Source organism: Anolis carolinensis, chromosome 3, assembly GCF_035594765.1.
Source record: "Anolis carolinensis isolate JA03-04 chromosome 3, rAnoCar3.1.pri, whole genome shotgun sequence".
Taxonomy (NCBI): Eukaryota; Metazoa; Chordata; class Lepidosauria; order Squamata; family Dactyloidae; genus Anolis; species Anolis carolinensis.
Genome location: NC_085843.1, coordinates 27054677 through 27076329, shown reverse-complemented (window position 1 = coordinate 27076329; position 21653 = coordinate 27054677). Strand labels below are relative to the sequence as shown.

Sequence of the window (21653 nt, the reverse complement as noted above, 5' to 3'; positions counted from 1 at the left end):
TGTCTTTTTAAAAATCGCCGATAAAGGACATTTTAGAGACATCTTTAGAAGAATTGTTCAAGTGTTATGTGACTTTCTTATCAATCCAAAGGTTTTTTTCCTCTTTCCAAAAAGTATTCAAAAGTAACAGAAAAGTAATGATCAATTCAACAAGTAGTCTTTCAACATTACAGCGGGTTACTTTCCAAACAGTAATGGAAATGGATTACTTTCCAAAAGAAACATTCTGAATTACTGGAATGTTATTTGGGATGGGATCCATTTTTATTAGTCTGAACACATTGGAGAAGACGCACTCAAAAAGCCATGATGTTGTGCTTGAAAGGACCTCCCATATCCATACAATCATCATCCTTTCAGTTCCCACAGTGGTGGAACTAGTGGCTTATCTTGTTGGCTGCAGCTGTAGAAGCTGCCGAGAAAGCTCATTTTGTCCCTTCAGATACATGTAATCAGCTATTTTGGCTTGCAGCCCTGGTTTACTAAAGCATTATACTTGACTTTACAGCAGCAACACACAATCTCTCTGTTATGTAATGACTATTTTGTTTTTACAACAGATGTTACGAATCTTTGGCAGGACTTGAAAAAAACATCCCTACGCCATGGCTGTCTAGAGGCATGATGATATGATTCTAACATCTTAAATATATATTCGCTATTGTTTAGGGGATGGCATTTAAACATTTCATTCTGGGCTAAAAATCTTGTGTTGATTCTTGAGATTCAAAGTGTTTTGAATTTTTCACCAAGTATATACTGTAGTTTCTGGAAAAAAAGTTGTGTCCATTCTTTCTTTGTTCTACCCAATCAAGCTTATATTCATAATATGCTACTAATATTCATAATATCACAAAGAATTTTCAGTATCATGGAAGAAAGTATACACTAATATAATGATGAAAATATCTTGTAAAAAGCTTCATGGGTAACTCTGCTCATGAGGGGCAGTTCTACATACAGTACAGTCTCACTTATCCAACATTCGCTTATCCAACGTTCTGGATTATCCAACACATTTATGTAGTCAATGTTTTCAATACATCGTGATATTTTGGTGCTAAATTTGTAAATACAGTAATTATTACATAGCATTACTGCATATTGAACTACTTTTTCTGTCAAATTTGTTGTATAACATGATGTTTTGATGCTTAATTTGTAAAATCATAACCTAATTTGATGTTTAATAGGCTATTCCTTAATCTCCCCTTATTATCCAACATATTTGCTTATCCAACGTTCTGCCGGCCCGTTTACGTTGGATAAGCGAGACTCTACTGTACTTTAATATTTTGATGTTTAATTTTGACTTTCAATAATTTGATGTTTAATAGGCTTTTCCTTAATCCCTCCTTATTATCCAACATATTTGCTTATCCAATGTTCTGCTGGCCTGTTTATATTGGATAAGTGAGACTCTACTGTAACTACTATTTAAGTGGATCTGTGAAAGGGTCAGCAATAGTAACTATTGTTATAATCCAAATAGACAAATGATAATTACAGTTGTTACTTCTACTTATTTACTAAATGGCCCAGTTTATTTTAGGAAATGACTGCTGTAATATGAGAACTATATAGGCTTAAATTCAAAAGCCATTCTATCTAGAATAGACTAATTGAGATGAATGGGTCTTATTAGTTGTGGCTACCTAGTTGTAGTGATTTATATGGTTCTACCATAGGAAGGAGTAACATTAGACTTAGCTCATAGAATGAGTCAGAAGGAGTGAATCTACTGCCTAAGTAGAACTGAACATTCATATCACACCTTTTGCTAATAATGGTACAACACGTGCACTTTAGATCTAGAAAAGAAACTATGCTGCTATATTTCATTTAGGGTAGAGTGAGGAAGATGGGAACAGAATTGGGGAAATAAGTTATGAAAACCACAAAGCAACAATATTGTAGTAGTGTAATCAGTGACCCACACATCAGCAGATATTGAGACAACTGGGTTTTTCCCTATGCAGACCACTTCCTCCTAGTGAACCCTGGCACTAGCCAGAGTTTGCAAATGAGAATGAGGGGAAGAGATAGGAGTAAGATTAGTTAGGCAGATCATCTGGATAATACACAGAATACTTGCCCCTGTGATATTTTATAAGGTTAAAAGTATCTGCCACTATATTGAATAATCTTACTATTTATTTATTGAATGTTTATCTAGCCTTTCTTCTAAAATGTGATTCAAGGTGACTATATATATAGTTGTGTGCCTTCACATTGTTGCCAACTTTCGTGACCCTAAGGTGAACTTATCCTGAGGCTTTCATTGGAGGAAGTTTGGCTTTGCCTTCCCCTGAGACTGTTTTGCCCTAGGTCACCCAAGTAGGTTTCCATGGTTGATTAGGGATTTGAACCTTGTTGTAGTTCAATGCTCAAACCAGTTGTAGTTCAATACTAAAACCTGTTGTAGTTTGGCAAGCACCAGAGGATTTTTCTGAATGTTCAGAGGATGAGGGGGATGATGGGTTCCAAAATGAGGAGTCTGTGAGTGATCAGAAGGAACTGCAGGCAGGCAAAGCTGATGTTTCAGATTCTTCAGCTCGTTCCCAGGCAACAGGGGAAAATGAAAGTACCAGTTCCCTTGAGAAAAGGCTTTGGGAAGACTAGGAGTTTTCAAAGGAGAATACATTAGACCTGATAACACAGGGCATAAAAACCAGCAATATTCTCAGATTATTCGAGATAAGACCTTGAGGTCCAGATGTGTTAGGCATGATGCCATGGGTGTCTTGGAGGGCTTAAATTAAGTGGTTTGCTTCAGGCCTTTGAGAGGAGACAATGTTGCTAAAGAACAGTCTACTGTTAATGATTCCAGGTTCTTGGTTCATGTATTATCAAGGTTCCTGTTTCATGTTCCTGTTTATGCCTGTGTATCTTTGAAGAATTTACCTTGGAAAAATTCCTGTTTCATGTCCATGGATATACCTTTGGATTAAGTTTATGCATTTGGATTCCTTGGTTTTGTGTCATAACCTAGCATTTTTGGATTATGGCTACTGAACTCTGGCTTCTTTTGAGAACTGCATTTTATATCTTTGCTGACTCTTTTGTATTTTGCCTTTTCACTTTTTTATGGACTTTCTTTAATAAACATTCTTTTATTGAAATACTGGACTCTGTATGGTGTTTGGTGAAAGGGTATTCCAGTGTTGGAGTACAACAAAACCAGTATACCATGCTGGCTCTCTTCCTCTAAACCTAGGATACTTCAACTGATTTTTCATTCTGTTTAATATCTGACATTTGATATGTGCATGCCATCCCACACTTTTAATTTTACATTGTTATAGAATCTATAATATTGTACCACCCCCATATCTATAGAATGATACATACAATTTCACTTTTCTATGGTTTCACTTATGGTTATTCACTTAAGGTCTCCTACATAAACCATACTCTCTTCTCAGTATCTCTGTTGCTTGTTGTACTGAAAATATTTAAATTCATGAATATTCACAGATTCACGTGTCTATGTGAAGTTTGGGAACATATCCCCGGTGGATACAGGGGGCATATTGTATAGGTTATTTTTATTCGTTTTAAAGGACATATTCATAATTTACAGGTACTTTTAAAAATTGCATTTTAAACAACTGCTATACTATTCTTACTCTATATCACTGTTTTTATTTGTTACTTTTCCTTGGTTTTAGCTTTCAATAAAACTACAATAAATTTTAATAAAACTACAATTAATACTGCAATTAAATACACAGATATTAGAAGAGAAATCATAAATAAAATCTACAGCTGATTGAAATGTAAATCTAATATGCACAAGAAACATAACTAATATACAAACATACCTCATTGCAACATTGCTGCCATCAATAACAATTGGTCTCAGGTTATCACCATCCACTGGCACATCTTCCTGAAGCGGAGAGTGGGATCTCTGTGATTCAATAGAAGACGCTTCTCGTATTAAGCTACTGTTAACGTTACTTACACTCTGATCTGTTTCAGTTTTATTTCCAAGTTTGACAAGTTCTCCCAATATGTCATTAATTAAAGCATCAGTACCAAGTTTATTGAGGACAAGCTGAACTTGTTCTTCAGAATAACCTAACTTAAGTGCAAACTCTAGTTTGGTTTGATATTCTTTCACAACGTCAGGAGGCTTCTTAACTTCTTTAGACACTATCTGTGCTTCCTCCAGCTTAAGGTCTTGCAAGATTTCATTACGTTTTAATATATGTGGTTCTAGGCAAGGAGACCTACATAGCCGTCTGTGCGTCTTCGGTGCGAAGCATGATTCTGTTCCAATTGTAGCTGATTGTTCTGATTCATTATCAGAATTTGTGCTTTCCTCAGAGTCACAACTGGAACTTCCAGTTTCTTCAGAAGCTTCCTTATTAGCATCCTCCTTCCTAGAATTAATTTTATCCATTGTTAGCTTCTCTACCATTGACCAAGGTGCAATTATTTGAGTCTCTGTGGTATCCCCATAGAGGTGGCCTGCATCATGTCCCAAGTGATCCTTCAAGCCCATGAAGCTGCTGCATGTACTTGACTCCACTTTGTTGGATTTTCTGTATTTTTGAATATGAAGTAGTCTGTATCCCTAAACAAAAAATAATATAGTGAGGACTATTAGTGCTTTTTTATAAATGGAAAACTTGAATTTGCAAAGTCTCCAAAATTATTTTGAGAAAATATAGGCTGGCTTCTGACCTTTGTGTAGGCTTTGAACAGAAGTCAAGTCCTCAACTCAAGAGTCTTTCAGCATTCAACAATGAGGCAGTCAACTTTACTTCAACAACTCTTTACTTACACACTCCATCCAACATACACACTGAGGAAATGTCATGAGAGATGGAACCAAAATGTACTAAAACACATTGTTATGCTAAAGCACAAAATTTTAAGTATCAATTCCTCATCATACTCAAATATTCAGTGCTTTTCTGAATTAACACCAAGTTTGATCAATTGATCCATATATTTCATTGGTATTACATTGGTATGTCATATACGACATTCAACAGGCATAAGCTTATAAAGTTCAAAAAGTTTATAAACAGTTATCTGCTCCATCACTGTCAGGTATAATAGTTGCAAATGTTTCCACTTTTGTGACATCTAGTATATTCTTTAGGCATTCTTATAACTGTTGTAATTCTGCCAAATTCCAGCATCCAGCCAAGACGGTCTAAGTGGTAAAAATGACTTTGACCATCAAAGACTTCCTTGAATCTTTGGATCCCCATGCACTACATTCCTGCTACATTGAAGAATCTAGTATGCGAAGGGATTTTGTAGCACCTTAGAGACTAACTGTGAGAATGAAGTTGGTAGTATAAGTTTTCATAGACTAAATCTAGTTCCTCAGATGCAAATCTATGAAAGCTTATGGTATCAACTTTATTTTTGGACTGAAAAATCTAGATTGCAGCATTGCAAAACCAGACAGCTAGAGACATCAAAGGGCATGAAACCCTGGATGGTTGCTGGTTCTACAGTTTCAGATTGTTAAAATCCCAAAGCAAGAGGAAAGAACCCACAGATTTATAGTTTACTATTCTCATGTCCTATATTGTAAGGATACAAAAGCAGAATTGCATTACCACCAACAAATATATATTGTCTTACATTCTTATCTACTCATTAAAAGTATAACCCATCAATAAAATTGAACACAACACAAAAATTACTCGTACACTGTCATATTTGGGAGGACGTTAATTCAGTGGATGCAAAGCCTATGATCCACCACTGCTATCGTGCAATCTTTATTTGTTTCGAAGATTGTTTACTAAAAGCTTCAACCACACAATAAGAAGGCACAGGATTAAGCCCAAGCAGAGAATTTGGATTTTTTAAATCAATTTCAGGCACACATGATAGCCAGAAATAATATCAATTATCTAGAGAAGGCTATTCACACTAGATGTTCTCAAAGAATCCTTTGAAAACTATGAAGACATTTATGTACTTCGACTTCTACATAAATAAAAAAGATTAACTATATTTCTTCCAGTGAAAAAATGGCAATCAGAACAAAAAAAATCAGCTCTGCATTGGTGATTACTTTTATGTTGGATGTCCCATACGCTGAAGCCATCACTGTAGGATGAAGGCTACACATCTTTCCAGGAATTGCAAAGACTTTTTTCAGGGACTCCTGTTTCGAGTCAATTCTTGTCCAACAAAATCACACCTGGTAGTGCTTACTGTCTGTTGGGCTTGAGAGATCATCACACATGGCAGACTTTGAATGGGGCTTAATACATGTGTATTATATATATATATATATATATTCTAGTCAAAAATGAGTATTTTGATCTGTAATATCCTTCTTTTTCTGTCACAATTCTTTAGTTTCTAAGCATACATTTTTTGGACTTCATCCAAACTTTTCTACCCTGATCTTACTGTTTGTAGTACAGAACAAGAAAAGCAATTTGCCTGTGTACTTTACTTCAATCTCAAAAAATAATTACAGTATTCATTTTCTTGGAATTCCCAAGAAAATGGGAATAATGCCAGTTAACAGAATGTCAGTGTTAACTACATAAAGATGCAACAGTCTTGACTTTACAAAAATAACAATCTCTAGGTTTATTCACACAATGCTGTCATCCAAATGAATGTTAAATTCAAGAAGCAAAGCTGAAGAATATGGTGATTTACTAACTCCTGCAATTCACTCTCAGCCTGTTGCCACTAACAAATCACAACAGTATCCTAATAAAAGAATACAGTTCAAAACCCACACTTCGGTGGCCTTCGTAAAACTAAACCACCAAAAAGTACCTTAAACAAGAAAAACCTATGGAAAGCTATGTTGCTTAGCAACCAACCTTTCGTTGCTAGGATGCGTTCCTTTAACAAGCCATCATGAATGCTAGCAGAGTGCAAGAATAATTTGGTATGAACAAAGCCTATGAAAAAAGATGGGGACTTAAGTGCGTCTGGTATACCCTTGGAGAACAATGCAGCTGCCAAACCAATCTGGAAGCTCCGACATCATTGTTCCATAAACCCTGCAATCTGCTTTGACTGGAGGAAGTATATTTAGTGGGCAATACATTTAAACTGAGCTGGAAACTTTAGGTTGGTTCATGCATTGTAACAGTAATACACAGATAATGGGCCTTCACCAAATCCATGCACTATGAAATGCTTACTTGCTTTTATCAGTACCTGGGCACAAACAATATGGATTGCAGTAAGATTTATTTTCATGCTTTCACATCTATGATTGACATGCAATTATTTTTGTTCAATTTAAATTGGTAGGAAATGAAGATCAAAGAGAATCTTTTTTAGAAATAACTGTTTGCTGCAGATGGTGAACCAGTCTTAAGGGGGATATGAAACATTACTGGCTGCTAAATGAGAAATGTAATATTTACAAAGCTAACCACCATACACATGTTATGGGACTCCTAGGATGTCATGAAGATGGGTTTTATAGTTACTATTAAGATGAATACAACCTGTGGGTTTTAATACTGCCCACATTCTTGATACGTGAATTTACTTGCACAAAATGCTTAAGTTCTATCACACAATTACCTGAAAAGATATCATAGAATGATAGCGCTGGAAGAGACCACATGGGCCATCTAGTCCAACCCCCTGCCATACAGTCAAAGCACCCCCTGTCTGACAAATATCACACCAATACAAAGGAAATGATTAAGAAGTATATATAGGGATCAACAACAGATCTTTTTGGGACATTATTTAGAAATAGTACTATCTATATACACTAATCAAAATAAGACATAGTTATTTCAAGTATCCACGGCTAATTTAACTTGTTTTAGTATAACACAATTTCATCCAAGTTTATCATAAATATATTCCATAATATTCCAGGCACTGTACAACGAAGTGTGCTTAGAATTACAGTCATAATAGCACAACATTTTGATTCAACTTTCCTGCTGTGGAAACGGAACCTACTCCCATTTCAATATATTCAGGACTTCAGCCTCAGGCAGATATTCATCAGAATATAAACAGACACCATGGCTTCTGTTTCCAAAACTGCTTTCCAACTGTGATCTATACATCTTTTTTGTTTTTTCATGACATGTAGTGGTTGGAACTTTACAGAAGTTGGTAACCACATCCTTATTAAGTTTTTGGGGAAACCATCTGATTCACTATATAATAAATATAAATTGTACCCCAATGCAGTGGTATCAACTGTCTGCATATAGCATCGAAAGGAAATTATCCAGCACTTAGCCGCCATACAGCACTGAAGAAGCCTTGCTGAGTTATACTGAAATCCTGAAATGAATTTATACTGAAATAAACCGAACATTTTTCCTAAACAGAATAGACATATTGAAATACATTACACTGAAGTTAAATACGGAATGCAAAGCTAATTTGCTCTACTTTAGGTAAGATTAATGTTTAGCAAACTGATGTAATTTAAGAGGTTTACTTAATTTATCAGCCCATTTCCAATTATCATCAATTTTATTCACATTACTTTTTGAACCATGAAAATAATTTGAAAATATTAATGAGAATTTACCAATTTTATATTCAAGACTATGTTACAGTTTGCCCAGTACAGATCTTTGCCATTGTACATAAGAACTATTAGTGTTATATCACCCACTGCTTCTCAGGTGCAATAGTAAAGTTTGCCACTAATCATCAACACCAAAAATGTCATTACAGGATCAGCATCCCTTATCTAGAATTCTAAAATCTGGCTGAGATAGTGACACCATTCCTTTTCAACATTTCTTATACAAAAATATTTAAAATATTGTATAAAGTTACCTTCAGGCTACGTATATAAGATTTGTATGAAATATAAATGACTTTTATGTTTAGACTTGGGCCCCATGTTCAAGAAATCACATTATGTACATACAGTATATGGAAACAGAGGTATCCATAAATCCAGGACGGGGGGAAAGAATAAAAATCCAAAATACGTTTAGTCTGAAGCATTTTGGATAAGAGATAATCAACCTATACTGTATTTCAAAGGAGATGCTAGGCTTGGGAACTGACAGACCAATTAAGCTTTAGGTATGCAAAAGGAATATTGGAATATCTGGCCAGGGTTATAAATAACAAAACCATGGTGACAACGTAAATCAAAATAATGAATATGTAATAAATATCATTTGCAGGACTTTTAATGTATTTAATTGCCATTGTATTTCAGAGAGTGATGCAGACAACCGTCCTCACTCTAACAAAGGAAGGATGTCCCATTGAACAGATTGGTTAATGCTCTGGGGCAACAGATGTCTACTGGAACTGCAGGAGACCAGCAACTGGTGGCCTGCCCATCTTCTGAAAACTTTCAATAGACTTATGCATATGTTCACACAATAGGGCATGTGGCAGAAATGCAAGCCTCTTTTTAACCCTTCCTTATGGCCTCTTTTCCCCTCCGATCTGATATAGGAAAATATCTTTTTCTTCCCTATTTGACAGGCTCAACATAAATCATTACACGTGGCTTAGCTTAGCACCTAAATCCAAATTTAACTCAAAAAGTTTTGAAAAAATTGAATGGCTGTGAATATGCATCCATACACCAAAACAATATGCACTTTTGAGATCACTAAGGCTACAGATATCAATGGCAAAATATTCTTTGGTTTCAGGAAAGCTGGACTGAATCTTTAATTGCGATATACATTACGAAGCCACATACATTAAATTCAACCTCTAAATACAGATAATAAAGTTTCCAGGCTTGCTTCTATATATTTTACAAATAAAAAAACATTTTCTGAATGTGTTAACTGTTGAATTTTGGCTTGCTACAAATAATCAATTAATGATAAATTGTTCATCAATAACCAGTTTCAAGCTTCCCTTAATGTATCAGTCTTACTTTTTCCCTTATTACTCACTGTAAGTTTAAGATTTGAATAAAACATTTAAATAGTATGTGATGGGGGAGTAAAATGCAATTTTTCAGATTTTAAAAAAATGTCCAACACATATTGTGCTCCTATGATTTGGATACAGATGAATAAACTGGTAGATCAGAAGTTTTTAAAATGTTATTCCCTGGCAAAGGCAAGTGCAAATACTTACGTTCACCTTGCAACACACAGATTTTGGGTGGCTTTTTTTTGCAGCAGTTCCAAAAGTAAGTCCTGATTTCAGCTGCAAACTTCCAGGCAGGCAAGCAGAACAATGAATGGTTGACCAGATGGAATAGCAATGGCTTTGCTTAACCTATTACTGAGGAGAAGAGCAACCAATCACAGGCCAGAAAATGCTCACAATTAGTTGGCCAGGCAGATGCAAGGCAACCTCCCTACCCTGCGTCAGGTTGGTAGGTTTCTAAGAGAAGCAAGTTGATGTCATTCTCGGGGTCTGCCCCGGGCTGCATGTGCATTAAGGAGGGGTGTGCAGCAACAATAGGCCATACAAAAGAGACTAGCAGGCAGCTGCTGTATGAGAGCCAGAGTCATTAGGGAGCAGGCTGCCAACAAGAAACACCTGGCCTGGGCAGACTTCAGCTTTTTCTTCATTGTTTCTAATTCGTGAAACAAAGAAAGGGAATTATTTTTGAGTAGTAAAAGTTGCAAGGTTGTACTAGAAGGACAAAAACAAAACAAAAAAACTTCCCCAACAACCCACAGCTAACTGTCACAAAGAACATTTCACATCTCTTGGGGGAGAAAACACCACATCACTGGAACTATAGCATAATTATACCTGTACTCTTCTCTATCTTTGTAAAGTAAAATCAAAATGAGACAATGAGAAAATTGCTGGAAGGATTCGCATTTGTGCCAGATTACTTACAAATGTATTCATTTAACTTGAAGTGTTTGCTTATTTTCTTTAAAAAGGCTACAAAACAGGCTGTTCATGGAACCAGGAAGTGACAGAAGACAACTGGAAGGAAAATCGCAGTTTTAGAAATCTCTTTTTCGGGAAATCTCTAACAACATGTGGAAACAAATCAGAAAACTTTGGGGGAGGAATAAGTTATGACAATGTGAGCTTACTGAGCTTTATCTAGTTTGATATATTTATAAGACGAACAGAGCAATTCCACAGACTTATTACTGGTGAAAACCTCAGCATATATGGACAGTATTTCGATAATAGGAAATATTGAAATACGTTTTTCAACTTAAATCATGTACAGCTAGAATTTAATTTATAAAGTCAGTACTAATTCTTAACAAGTGTGGCTACCCTTGCAAGGACTGTTCTATTCAAAGCAATTCTTCAGTTTTACAGAGATACCCCCTTCTGTTAAATGTAGGGGCACTCCTTATTTATTAGATTCACATTCCATCTATCCTTTTCTAAATCGGTTTAGGTGCACTAAATACATTTCCTACACCATTCTAAATGTAAATAAATCTTAAAAATTATCAATGTTCAGAAATAACAAGTCCTCAATTCCTAGAGACATACTGAGTAAAAGTTAAATTGAACAGAGAAAATAAATGGTCCTTTATGAGTCTTGCAAAATGTGCTACACAATGAATCTCAATTTCAAAAAAAAGCAAAAAAAAAAAAAAAGACTACATGCAGTATTGCAATGTGTATCTAGTTTTCCCAGAGTGCCCTATTTTAGTTCTGAAATAAACTGCAGATTCCATAGCTTTATTGTATTATTTAACTATTCTTTCTGGTAATGCAGCAGACAAGTTTAGAAAGATGGAAAGAAAGTATATTGAATAAGCTAAAGAACAACTGAAACATTTTAAATGATTCATTTAAAAAACACCACCCATATTCTGCGACAGTCATGGCTATTTTGAGGTTTTTATGAGAAACAGGAATCCCCTCCCTAAATTCTGCCATTGTGAACACAAAGAATAAGAGAAAACTACCTCAAACCACAGCAGGAAGCCTGATCTCCAGCACTGGATTAAGCTTCTTTGCAAACAGCAAATAAAGGCAGTGATCTGAAAAAGCTAATCAGTCCCTGCTGTGGTATTTAGACTACCTCAGTTACTGGTATTGGATAATGTTAAGCGTATTAAAAACATCTGTAGGTGAGATGAGGGATCCCAGTCTGGTTTGCCCGGTAGCAAGTAATACCTTTATCAGTATCACTGTTAGCATGGCTATTTCTTTGCTGTTTTTATGCAGTGCCAGGATTGCTTATTTTTGAGTAAGGTAAGACAGCTTAGGGAAAAAGTATAAAGTTAACCACAAAGCCTCTGAGAATATACACCAAATTGCATTGCATAATAGGCACCCCCCCCCATTTTTTTGGGGAAAAGGAGGGTGTGACTATTATGTGACAGCAACTATTAAGCTGTGAAAAAAAACCCATTTGAGGGGCTTCTTTCACTGTGTCATAGTCCATGTGAGGGTGCAGCATGGTTACACCTTTAAAGGAAACACTTGTGTGGGTGGGTGACACCTTACGCGACTGCATGGGTGGTCGGTCCTTCAAAGGCAGCCATGCAGGAGGGTGGAGCCCAGGCAATTGCCAGCAAAAAGTTTCAACTTTTGGAGTACAGTATTTAGGTTTTCAGGATAAGGGAGGCTCAACTTGTTACTGTCTAATAAACCTAGAAAGAGATACACACACAAAATGCATGTTATGTTCTTAAAGTAACAAAGTCATGAGGTGTGCAAGTCTTCAAGTTGCCTGCCAACTTATGGCAACCCCATGAATGTCATAGGGTTTTCTTAGGCAAGGAATACTCAAAGGTAGTTTTTTCAGTTCTGTCTTTTGAAATACATTTGGCCCTTCTTATCCATGAGGTCTTCGTCCACAAATTCCACCATCTACACATCTTGAAAATATGCCCAAAAAAATCTGAAAAGCATAGCTTTATTTCATCATTTTATTTAAGTTACACCATTTTGCTGTGCCATATATATAATGGGTTTTGGTATCCATGGGTGTGTGCGTATGTCATGGAACCAAATCCAGAAGATATTGAGGGCCCACTGTATAGTCTATAGCACCTGGTATCACTGGTAGTATCTCATCCAAGTACAACTAGAGCTGACCCTACATAAATTTGAAGATCAGATGGGTTCTAGTGCCTTTAGCAAGAATGCTAAAAATTTCAATTTTTTCTGGGAAAAAAAACTGGAATCCCTCATCCTGATTTCTGAAAAATTTATATATTCACTAGGGGCTGAATTTGACATGCTGTGGATTCAAAGCATATGGTCTATTACTGAATTGTAGTCCTTTTCCAACCAGGAAGCACAGGAAGCAGTTGGCATGAACCCCAGGAGCAACAGACACTGCTCTCCATTGTGCAGTCCATGTCTTAAAGATCAGGCCTTTGCTTTTCTAGGCACTTCTTTAATTGCTTGTACTAGAATTCAAGGTTCTACAACTTTACATAACAATTTTATGAAAATGCAGTAGCAGAAACTGAACAACAAAAGGCTATGAAACATAAAGTTCACAATAAAAAGCAAGTAGTATTCCCAAACTATGTGTGTCAAATGGAGTCTTTGTGTCTTACTTCAGTGTTCTAGGTGTTATTGTAACATGAAACCTGTCAAGATGTTTTAGACATGGTTCAGAACATTTTGTGGATGTTTAACTGAACCTGAAAATCACTAGAAATGTAAAAAAAACCAAAAAACAAAACAAAAATCAATGTCTAAGCAAACAGTTTTTTTCAACATGGTTCTATCCCATATAGGCTTTCTGGTGACGTTCTGACTGCTGTGCTAAAAAATTATCTGAAATTCTTTTGTTTCAAGCCCATTTTGAGCTAACAGTTATTTTCAGCAATCTATGATTATTATAACCAAGGGAAAGAAAGAGAAAATGTACATATAAAAAGAAGATAATTCATGTCACATTCCTGGCATCTAAACCATATTTTTGATATGGGCTATTGTAACATATAAATTTAATAATGTGTGTGTGGTTGATTCTTTTTAAAAAGTGAGGACATGAGCATGTGTACTAACATTACAAGGCCATCACACTATTATTTGTTTAGGTTCATCATAAAAGCTGTCAGAAACATTTCTAAAATACTTCCTGAAAAAAACTGAACATTGTTGAAGTTTAGAAATTCTTCAAGATAATTTTTAAAAATGTCTGGGCAATTATACTGCCAGAAATGCATCCATTTTAGGTTTATAACTACTAGACTTGATTCCTACTGGAATCAACAACAACAAAAACCTAAGCAGGAAATAATGTTAGCCCTTTGTCGCACTAGTGACAGGGTATAATGGCATTACTAGAAATGACACACATCAGATGAACAAAGGAAGCTCTAGTTCTGCACCAAAGCATTTAGATCCAGCAAACTGAGCAGTCTGTCCATTACCCACTGGTACATTTAAAACACAATGCTGAAATTTAGGAGGTTACAACAGGTCACTGAAAAATGTGGCTTACAGATCAGATATCTACATTTCTAGGCTTTTTGCCTCGAGGGGCCAGAAATTCTCTTTGGTCCTAGGAAATAACAGCTCTATGTATCTAATTTTATCGTTATTTCTGGGTGTAACCCTCTACAAAGTCCTTGTAATCCAACATTCCTGTTACAAGAATAGCTAGATGATACAAGAGATTTTAGATGAGACTGTTGGTGATAGCTATTCCACATTGCATGCCGCAAACCTTTCTTTTTAATAAGGAAGAACCATACTTATTGAATAGGGTTTCCACTGATAACTCACTGTGATTAGTAGCTATGTCACTTTCCATTAACGAAACATTTTTTAATCCTAGATAATGTAAATCTCAGACAAATTTGACAAAATAAATTACATTAACATGATAGAGGTCTATATGCAGGATTTTTACTCCTCAAAACGAAAACGGACACGAACAGTTTATAACATTTCCTACAAATTTCATCGCAGATGATAATACACCTAAACACTTTTGTAATATTGATATTACAGTAATAGTTAACTACTTCATTTAGAAACACATTCAGAGACAGCAAATTAAATTCCTTACAATATTTCACTTTGCTCCACAGTTCAGAGGAAACCATGAAAAACTACTTAGCACTTGCCTGTGACCACCTCTGATGCATGCAGCCCTTTAGAATCATCCCTTACCTGCAAACCCAGAACAAAAATTGCAGCTATTCAGTTCTCCAGGCCAAGGGAAGAAAGGAAAGTATTATCTGTCCTTTGGTCACATGAGGGGAAGACAGGGTGATTTCTCAGCCTGCCTGATGGGCTTTTCCAGAAGCAGTTCTCCATTGCTTCCCTTTACTGAGAGTCTAGCACCAAGGCTGAAAAATACATTCCTTCTTTCTCTTGAACTGGAATAAACTTCCGAATAAAGAAAAGGTCCTTCCTTCTTGTTTCTACTAGAAATGGAGGGTTCAACAGGGGCCACAAATAATTAGTACCTATAAAGGGTGAGGAGGGACCATGCCTCTAGGCTACACCAGCAGATCTGTAGTATCATAAAAACACTCAATGTCATCCTGAGAGACTGTGCTGATGAAGCAGCTGGCAGACCCCAGTTTAAGTACTTCTTTGTTGCTGCATCAAGTTCAGCACACCTAATCTGATTTATATACAAATATGCCAGCATTAATTGGTTCCTTGGCAATACCCTTCTATTTAGTAGATAATACCCCAAAAGATTCAAATCTCAGGGTTTTGAGGGTAGTGATGTGTCCCTGCTCGGAACGTTAACAAATCTCAAATTTTCATGCAAAACAACAGCCTGATATTTGTACAAGTACATCTTGGTCTAGATCATGCAATTATGCTGTTTTTTTTCCTCTTGCAAAAATTGATCTTAAAATAAACAAAGAGAACATGATTTTAAACTACAATCTAAAAATACAGAGAGGGGCACAGATCTAAAAAGAGAAACCACTAGTGATACTTAAGATTTCAATTATTTTATAGCAAAGTAATCCAGTAACTGGCTCTGCAAACCAAGCACAACTGACACTCGAATCTAATCCAATATTATGCTTCTCACAATAGCTAAAGCAGATTGCCTGAGGAGAAAGCTTAATACTCTCCCCTCCCTTCCCTGTCCTGGCCCCACTGCCTTTTTAGCATTGTGTGGGGAGCTGGATTTTCTATGACCTCAGCTTTCATCAACAGGCCCTGAGGCAAAGCTACTGTTCACCTCTGTGATCATTCTCTGGTTGGAGGAAGTGGAACACAAATTATTCACACTCAGCTACCTTAACCTTGCAAAAATAAAATGATGTAAAAATTTACTTGAGCAGCCAATTTACTAGGGAATATTATGGCAACTCTAATTTCATTTTAAAGTTCCTAGTCACTTTTGGTGCATATTATATCAGCTTTAACAGAAAATATGTTGTTGAACTAGCAACAAAAATGAAAATGATGTGTGTCTTTTCTAGTGCATAGCTCCAAGATTATTAATCACACACTTCTAAATTTTGGCATGGATAGTATGGGCCTCATGAAAGTATACACGTTGTGGTTATTTTTTAAAAATGGATTAATTAAAACATTTGTAGCTTGTAGTATCATGTGGAGTCACAGGGTTTTCAGGAAAAGGAGGACTCTTTGGAAGTGGAAGGGGTCATCAAGAGCAGGAACCTGTAAGATTTGCTCCAAATCATGGCAGTTTGCTTCAAGTAGAGAATCAGAGGGCACGATTACCCTGTATAGTACTGCATAACTCCAGAATTTTGAATTAAAAAAATCAACCCCCGAAACCCGGAATGATTTATCAATGAGTTAATGTGAGTACTGTACTTTAACTCTTATAAAACAAAGAAGCATCCCTTTCTCTGAACATAGTGATATAAGGCAAGAGCTTTGTTTGACCCAAGAAAACCTAAAAGATACACTAATTCCCTCAATTATCCCCACTATGACGTTGTCTTTGGCATTTTAAAATGCCCAGGCAGGGAAATGGCAGTGGCAGACAGGAATGACTGGACCCCTGGGGTTACATTGGCACTCTCCCTCTCCATGTAATGACCCTCAATGTATCCACAGGTCATATCAAAATTCATAATTTTGGCCCCTCGACTAACACATGAACCTATACAGTACTGAAAAAACACTAGTGCTACCTCTGTATAATTCAGCTAAGCATTCTTTCTTTATGATCCCAAATATGTGTATATACTGTATTTGTGTCCACCTAAAATATGTATACATGTAAGTAATACACAGATATTAAGTATCAGGTTTCTCTTTCATCTGAAGCACTTGAAGAAGATGGAAGTCAAAACATTTCACTTATGTTTTATTTTTCTGTTCTGTTAACTGCATCTTTCTGTGATTCAGAACAAATGCTTTGGGTTTGCTTTTTATTCACAGCCATGGTAAAGTGACATTTGTTGGTATTAATATTTATCTATATTGTATTCATTTTAAGAACTCAAGAATATTTGTATGATGGTTGGTGTCCCAGATGGATGGTGGAAAATCAGTTTGAAATCTGTCCTAGATACGGCTAACCCACATTTGTTTCCTATAGTCACTGCATATCATATACCATAGCTGAACTATGTCAAAGTTTATCTATATCTCTCCAACAATGAAGAAAATGAATTCAACTATTTATCTGAAGAAACTCTGGAATCAAACAACTTCTTTTAAAAATTATGGAATCCTAAATATGAAATATTCTTAATCCAAGATAAAGCTATACCTTTCTCCCACTACATTCATTGCAACTCCCTCCCAAGGAGGTATAGGTTGCACTATTAACTAAGTTTAGTTCCTAGTAAAACCAATGAGATGGAAATAATCACAACGTTAGTTCTGTAGGAGCATCCGGTACTGCAGCGGATTAAACTGCTGAACTGCTGAACTTGCTGACCGAAAGGTTGGTGGTTCAAATCCGGGGAGCGGAGTGAGCTTCTGCTATTAGCCCCAGTTTCTGCCAACCTATCAGTTCAAAACCATGCAAATGTGAGCACATCAATAGGTACTGCTTCTGCGGGAAGGTAACGGCGCTCCATGCAGTCATGCTGGCCACATGACCTAGGTGGTGTTTACGAACAATGCCAGCTCTTCGGCTTAGAAATGGAGATGAGCACCAACTCCCAGAGTTGGACAAGACTAGACTTAATGTCAAGGGAAACTGTTACCTTTACCTAGTTCTGTACTTTTGTGCCTGTAAGTCAAACATTTTGAAATTAAAATTTAATTACATTATTGTAACATTTCTGCACATTTAAGTAAATATTTTAGGGAGTTACAGTGTTTAGAGAAAGGTAGGATATAAATCAAATTAATTAAAGGAATAATTTTCATTGCCTAAATCCAATTCTTTAGTCTCAACTAAACCAGGCCAAACATTTAACTTTGCATGGAATCTGTGGGGTTTTTTTCTTTTTAAACTGTTTTCTTTTTGCAGACAACATAATTGTTCTCATATAAAATAGCATGCAAAACTACTTTTAGAACATGTTTTTATTTGAGCACACACAAAATTCTTCTCAGCTCTCAACTTAGTAAGCCTTTTTTTAATAAATACTTTTTTACTCACACATTTTCCAACATATACTGAAGAACTTAGGCCCATCTGAGTGCTCTTCAATCAAAGCGAGATAAATAATTTAAATGCGAAATTAACTACAAAAAGAACTTATCAAGATTTTAGTACTTATCAGCAAAAGCTGGGGGCTCCCTAGGCAAATACGCAGGTGACACAATAAAATGAATGACAGCTTTAGTAATTATGTGTAGCAGTATACTATGGATGCAACATTTATTCTGGGTAGCAACTTAGGTTCTTAGCTTGAATGTCTAGGTTTTTTTTTTTGTTTGTTTTTTAGGAAAAAGGGCTCCGTTGATGCTGAAGGACAATTAAACTTTATGATAGCATTCTGCTGCCATTTTATACATGGTTTTTTCTATTTTTTTTCTGTCATGTTTCTGGAACCTAGATAACATTCCTTTGGGCTTTGGTCTGAAAAGAGAAAAACATGAAGTAATCTCATCGCAAGTGTTAGAAATGGCTTAAGATACAAACCCATGTCTAGAAAATAAATCTACCTTCAGAAAATAATAATTTCATTGCTTAAAATAAAAATGGTGGTAAATCTCTTATACATTTCTTATATGCAGTATTAATATTCTAAAAACATATCTAAGATCTCTACAATGACAACTTCAAAAACATGAAGTATCATGTACATAAAACACTTACTGTATATACCTAATGCGAGTGGTGCTCACCCATCAAAATCAAGATATGTTATACATTCCTTAATTTTTAAAACTAAAACCCCAGAGAAACTAAATACCTAAATATCTAATAACATTTGGACATCAACAAAACTGTCATCTGGAAAACAATGCCAGTGACATAATAGCTTCAACAAGTACAGCCACAGATTTAGATCAATTAACAACAGAAAAGGCGCTGAAGCTATTATTTTTATCAGCCCTAGAATTCTAGATACAGGTCAAAGATAAACAAGAAGAAAACGTAAGTGCTCCTAACCATCTTATATACAGTTTAAAGGGATTTGAGATTTCATTGTATTTTGATGCATGGTCAACATGGGGTAACCATGTTGCCCATGAATCAAAATGCAATGAAATGTCAAATCCATAAAACACTGTTGTTGTTTTTTTGTTTTTTGTTTTTAAAAAATGGCCAAATGTACAGTATGTATCCTGCAAGTTTCCAATAATGCTTCACTAGCTTCTTCATCAGGCAAAGATGTTAAAAATTATACAAGAGAAGAAAAATAACAGTTAGAGGCTTAGGTCTACAATTTGTATCAAATGTTATTTCTCTTACTAGTAAAGATGATTGTGGAGAGGGGATATAATCAATGCAAGCAAAAGTCACTTCTTTTCTTGGTGATGTGGGTACTAGGGATAAAGGGCAATAAAAGACAGGAAATAAAATTCCTATTATAGAACTGACAATGTTTGCAATTTTTGTGACTGCACATAGCAATGACTCCATGTAGAGACTAAATTGCTGAAAAGAAAGAACACTTCTATTGTGTGCCTTCGTCTAGAGCCGAGATGGCAAACCTATGACATGCGTGTCAGCACTAACACACATATTTATTTATTTATTTATTTATTACATCATTTCTACCTTCTCACCCATCAGGGAACTCAGGATGGCTTACAGTATAAAACCATACATAAAAACAAATTACACCACAATTAGCCATTTTCAAGCCATTTTCAATGACACACGGCTGTATGCGGCCACATATAGAGAAGTATGGAGCCACATATCGAGAAGGACGTTTCATCCTAAGCTCCTGCACGGCCAGGTGCGGTAGCCGAGGATAAAACATTTGCTATAGTGTAGTGTAGACACTCTGTGCCAGAGGTCTGTAGGCCAAAACAACAGAACCCCGGCACAGAGTGTCTAGTTCTGGGACTTCTGGTTAGGCCTTTAGGGGATCTTTGACCTCACTTCCAGCCAGTGGAGCAGGGAGCAGCGGAATGCCATGGGGGACGTATCTCTGGGGGCCCTGTGATCGCAATTACCAGCAACCACGTAACCACAGTAACCATAATCCAATCTACTGTTCTGGGGTGTTGTGGATTTCTAATTGATCATCATTACTGAGATATGTGAGGGGGAGGTTGGGAGAGGTGAGGGCCTGTGCTATGGGTGTAGTTTCCCACTATTAGAAATAGCGAAGTGACACAACTCCTAAGTTATGCTCGGGGGTTTTTTTTGGTGAATTTTGACACATCAAGCTCTTGCCCATCTAGAGAGAAAAAAAAGAAAAGTAGTTAAATCTGGATTAGATTCTATTCTCCTAGCATGTGAAAGATAGTGAAACCAAAAACTATCATAGTTGTTCTGACATTTTCTAGCTGGTTGGTTTGTAGAGGAAAGTTGTAGCTAGTGCTCTTCAAACTAATACAGATTCTGTATAAGTTACCTTTCATGGAAATGTTTCTAACTAATGGAAAATATATACAGAATGGAATCAGTGGATGGCAAAAAGGACTGTGGGATGGGAACAGAAGAGATGGAAAAAGGTATAAGTGATGAGGAAAAACTGATTTACTGAGTCAGAACACATACAACTCAGAAAAACGTACTTTTATATTTGCTAAGCACAACAATATGGGAGACTAACTTGGAAATTTAGATTCAGATAACTGTCCAGAGTGCTAACTGTAGATGTAAAGAAAAAGAGAAACAATAGTCCTCCCACTCAAGTTCTACTGACAATCATAACATTTACAACCATGTCTTGATTCTTCATTTGCTTTCCCTCTTGAACACTACTGTATGAGGTCCTGTTTTTTTGTGAACGAATCAGTAATGACATTTATATCTTTCATCAATTCAGCTAAGCCATTAAAATGTACTTAAGATTCTCAGTGTCAAAATTAGTTATCAATCTAGTTATGCTCCAAAACTAGAAAAGAAGCCCAATTGTTCTGCCCTGACAACATTGTGTGTGCATTTGTTGAAGAACCACCCATGGTTATGTGCTTCAGGTAAGGGCTGTTGAATAAATGTAAATCAATACTTTGTTGGTAAACCATGATTCTACCTACGACTACTACCTGTCTCTCCTAATTGCTATCCTTATTTAAAAACCTAAAGAATCAATTTTCCATTAATGATTATGCTAATAGTAACTTGTCAAAACAAGTTAATAAACAGAAGAACAAGCTGCATTTTTACAGACCTAGTAAATGATAAAGCAATAGCCCTATATACTTGCTAACACGGGGCCTTGAACCTCTTAGATCACCACTATATACCACAAAGATGATATTGGGTTTTTCCCTTTACTATCCCTGATGCA

At 36.0% G+C, this 21653-nt stretch overlaps 1 protein-coding gene across 1 annotated transcript in view; it reads right to left on the bottom strand.

Annotated features, from left to right (window-relative positions):
• zc3h12c (zinc finger CCCH-type containing 12C) overlaps positions 1-13335 on the bottom strand; it is a 36708-nt gene extending 23373 nt beyond the window's left edge. Inside the window, exons 1-4 of the mRNA XM_062974614.1 lie at positions 11820-13335; positions 10774-10866; positions 10054-10203; positions 3825-4582 (exon numbers count right to left, since the gene is read on the bottom strand). Coding sequence (XP_062830684.1) covers positions 3825-4510 — 686 coding nt within the window. The 5' untranslated portion in view covers positions 4511-4582; positions 10054-10203; positions 10774-10866; positions 11820-13335. The remainder of the gene's footprint in view (positions 1-3824; positions 4583-10053; positions 10204-10773; positions 10867-11819) is intronic.
• Positions 13336-21653: the final 8318 nt, after the last annotated feature.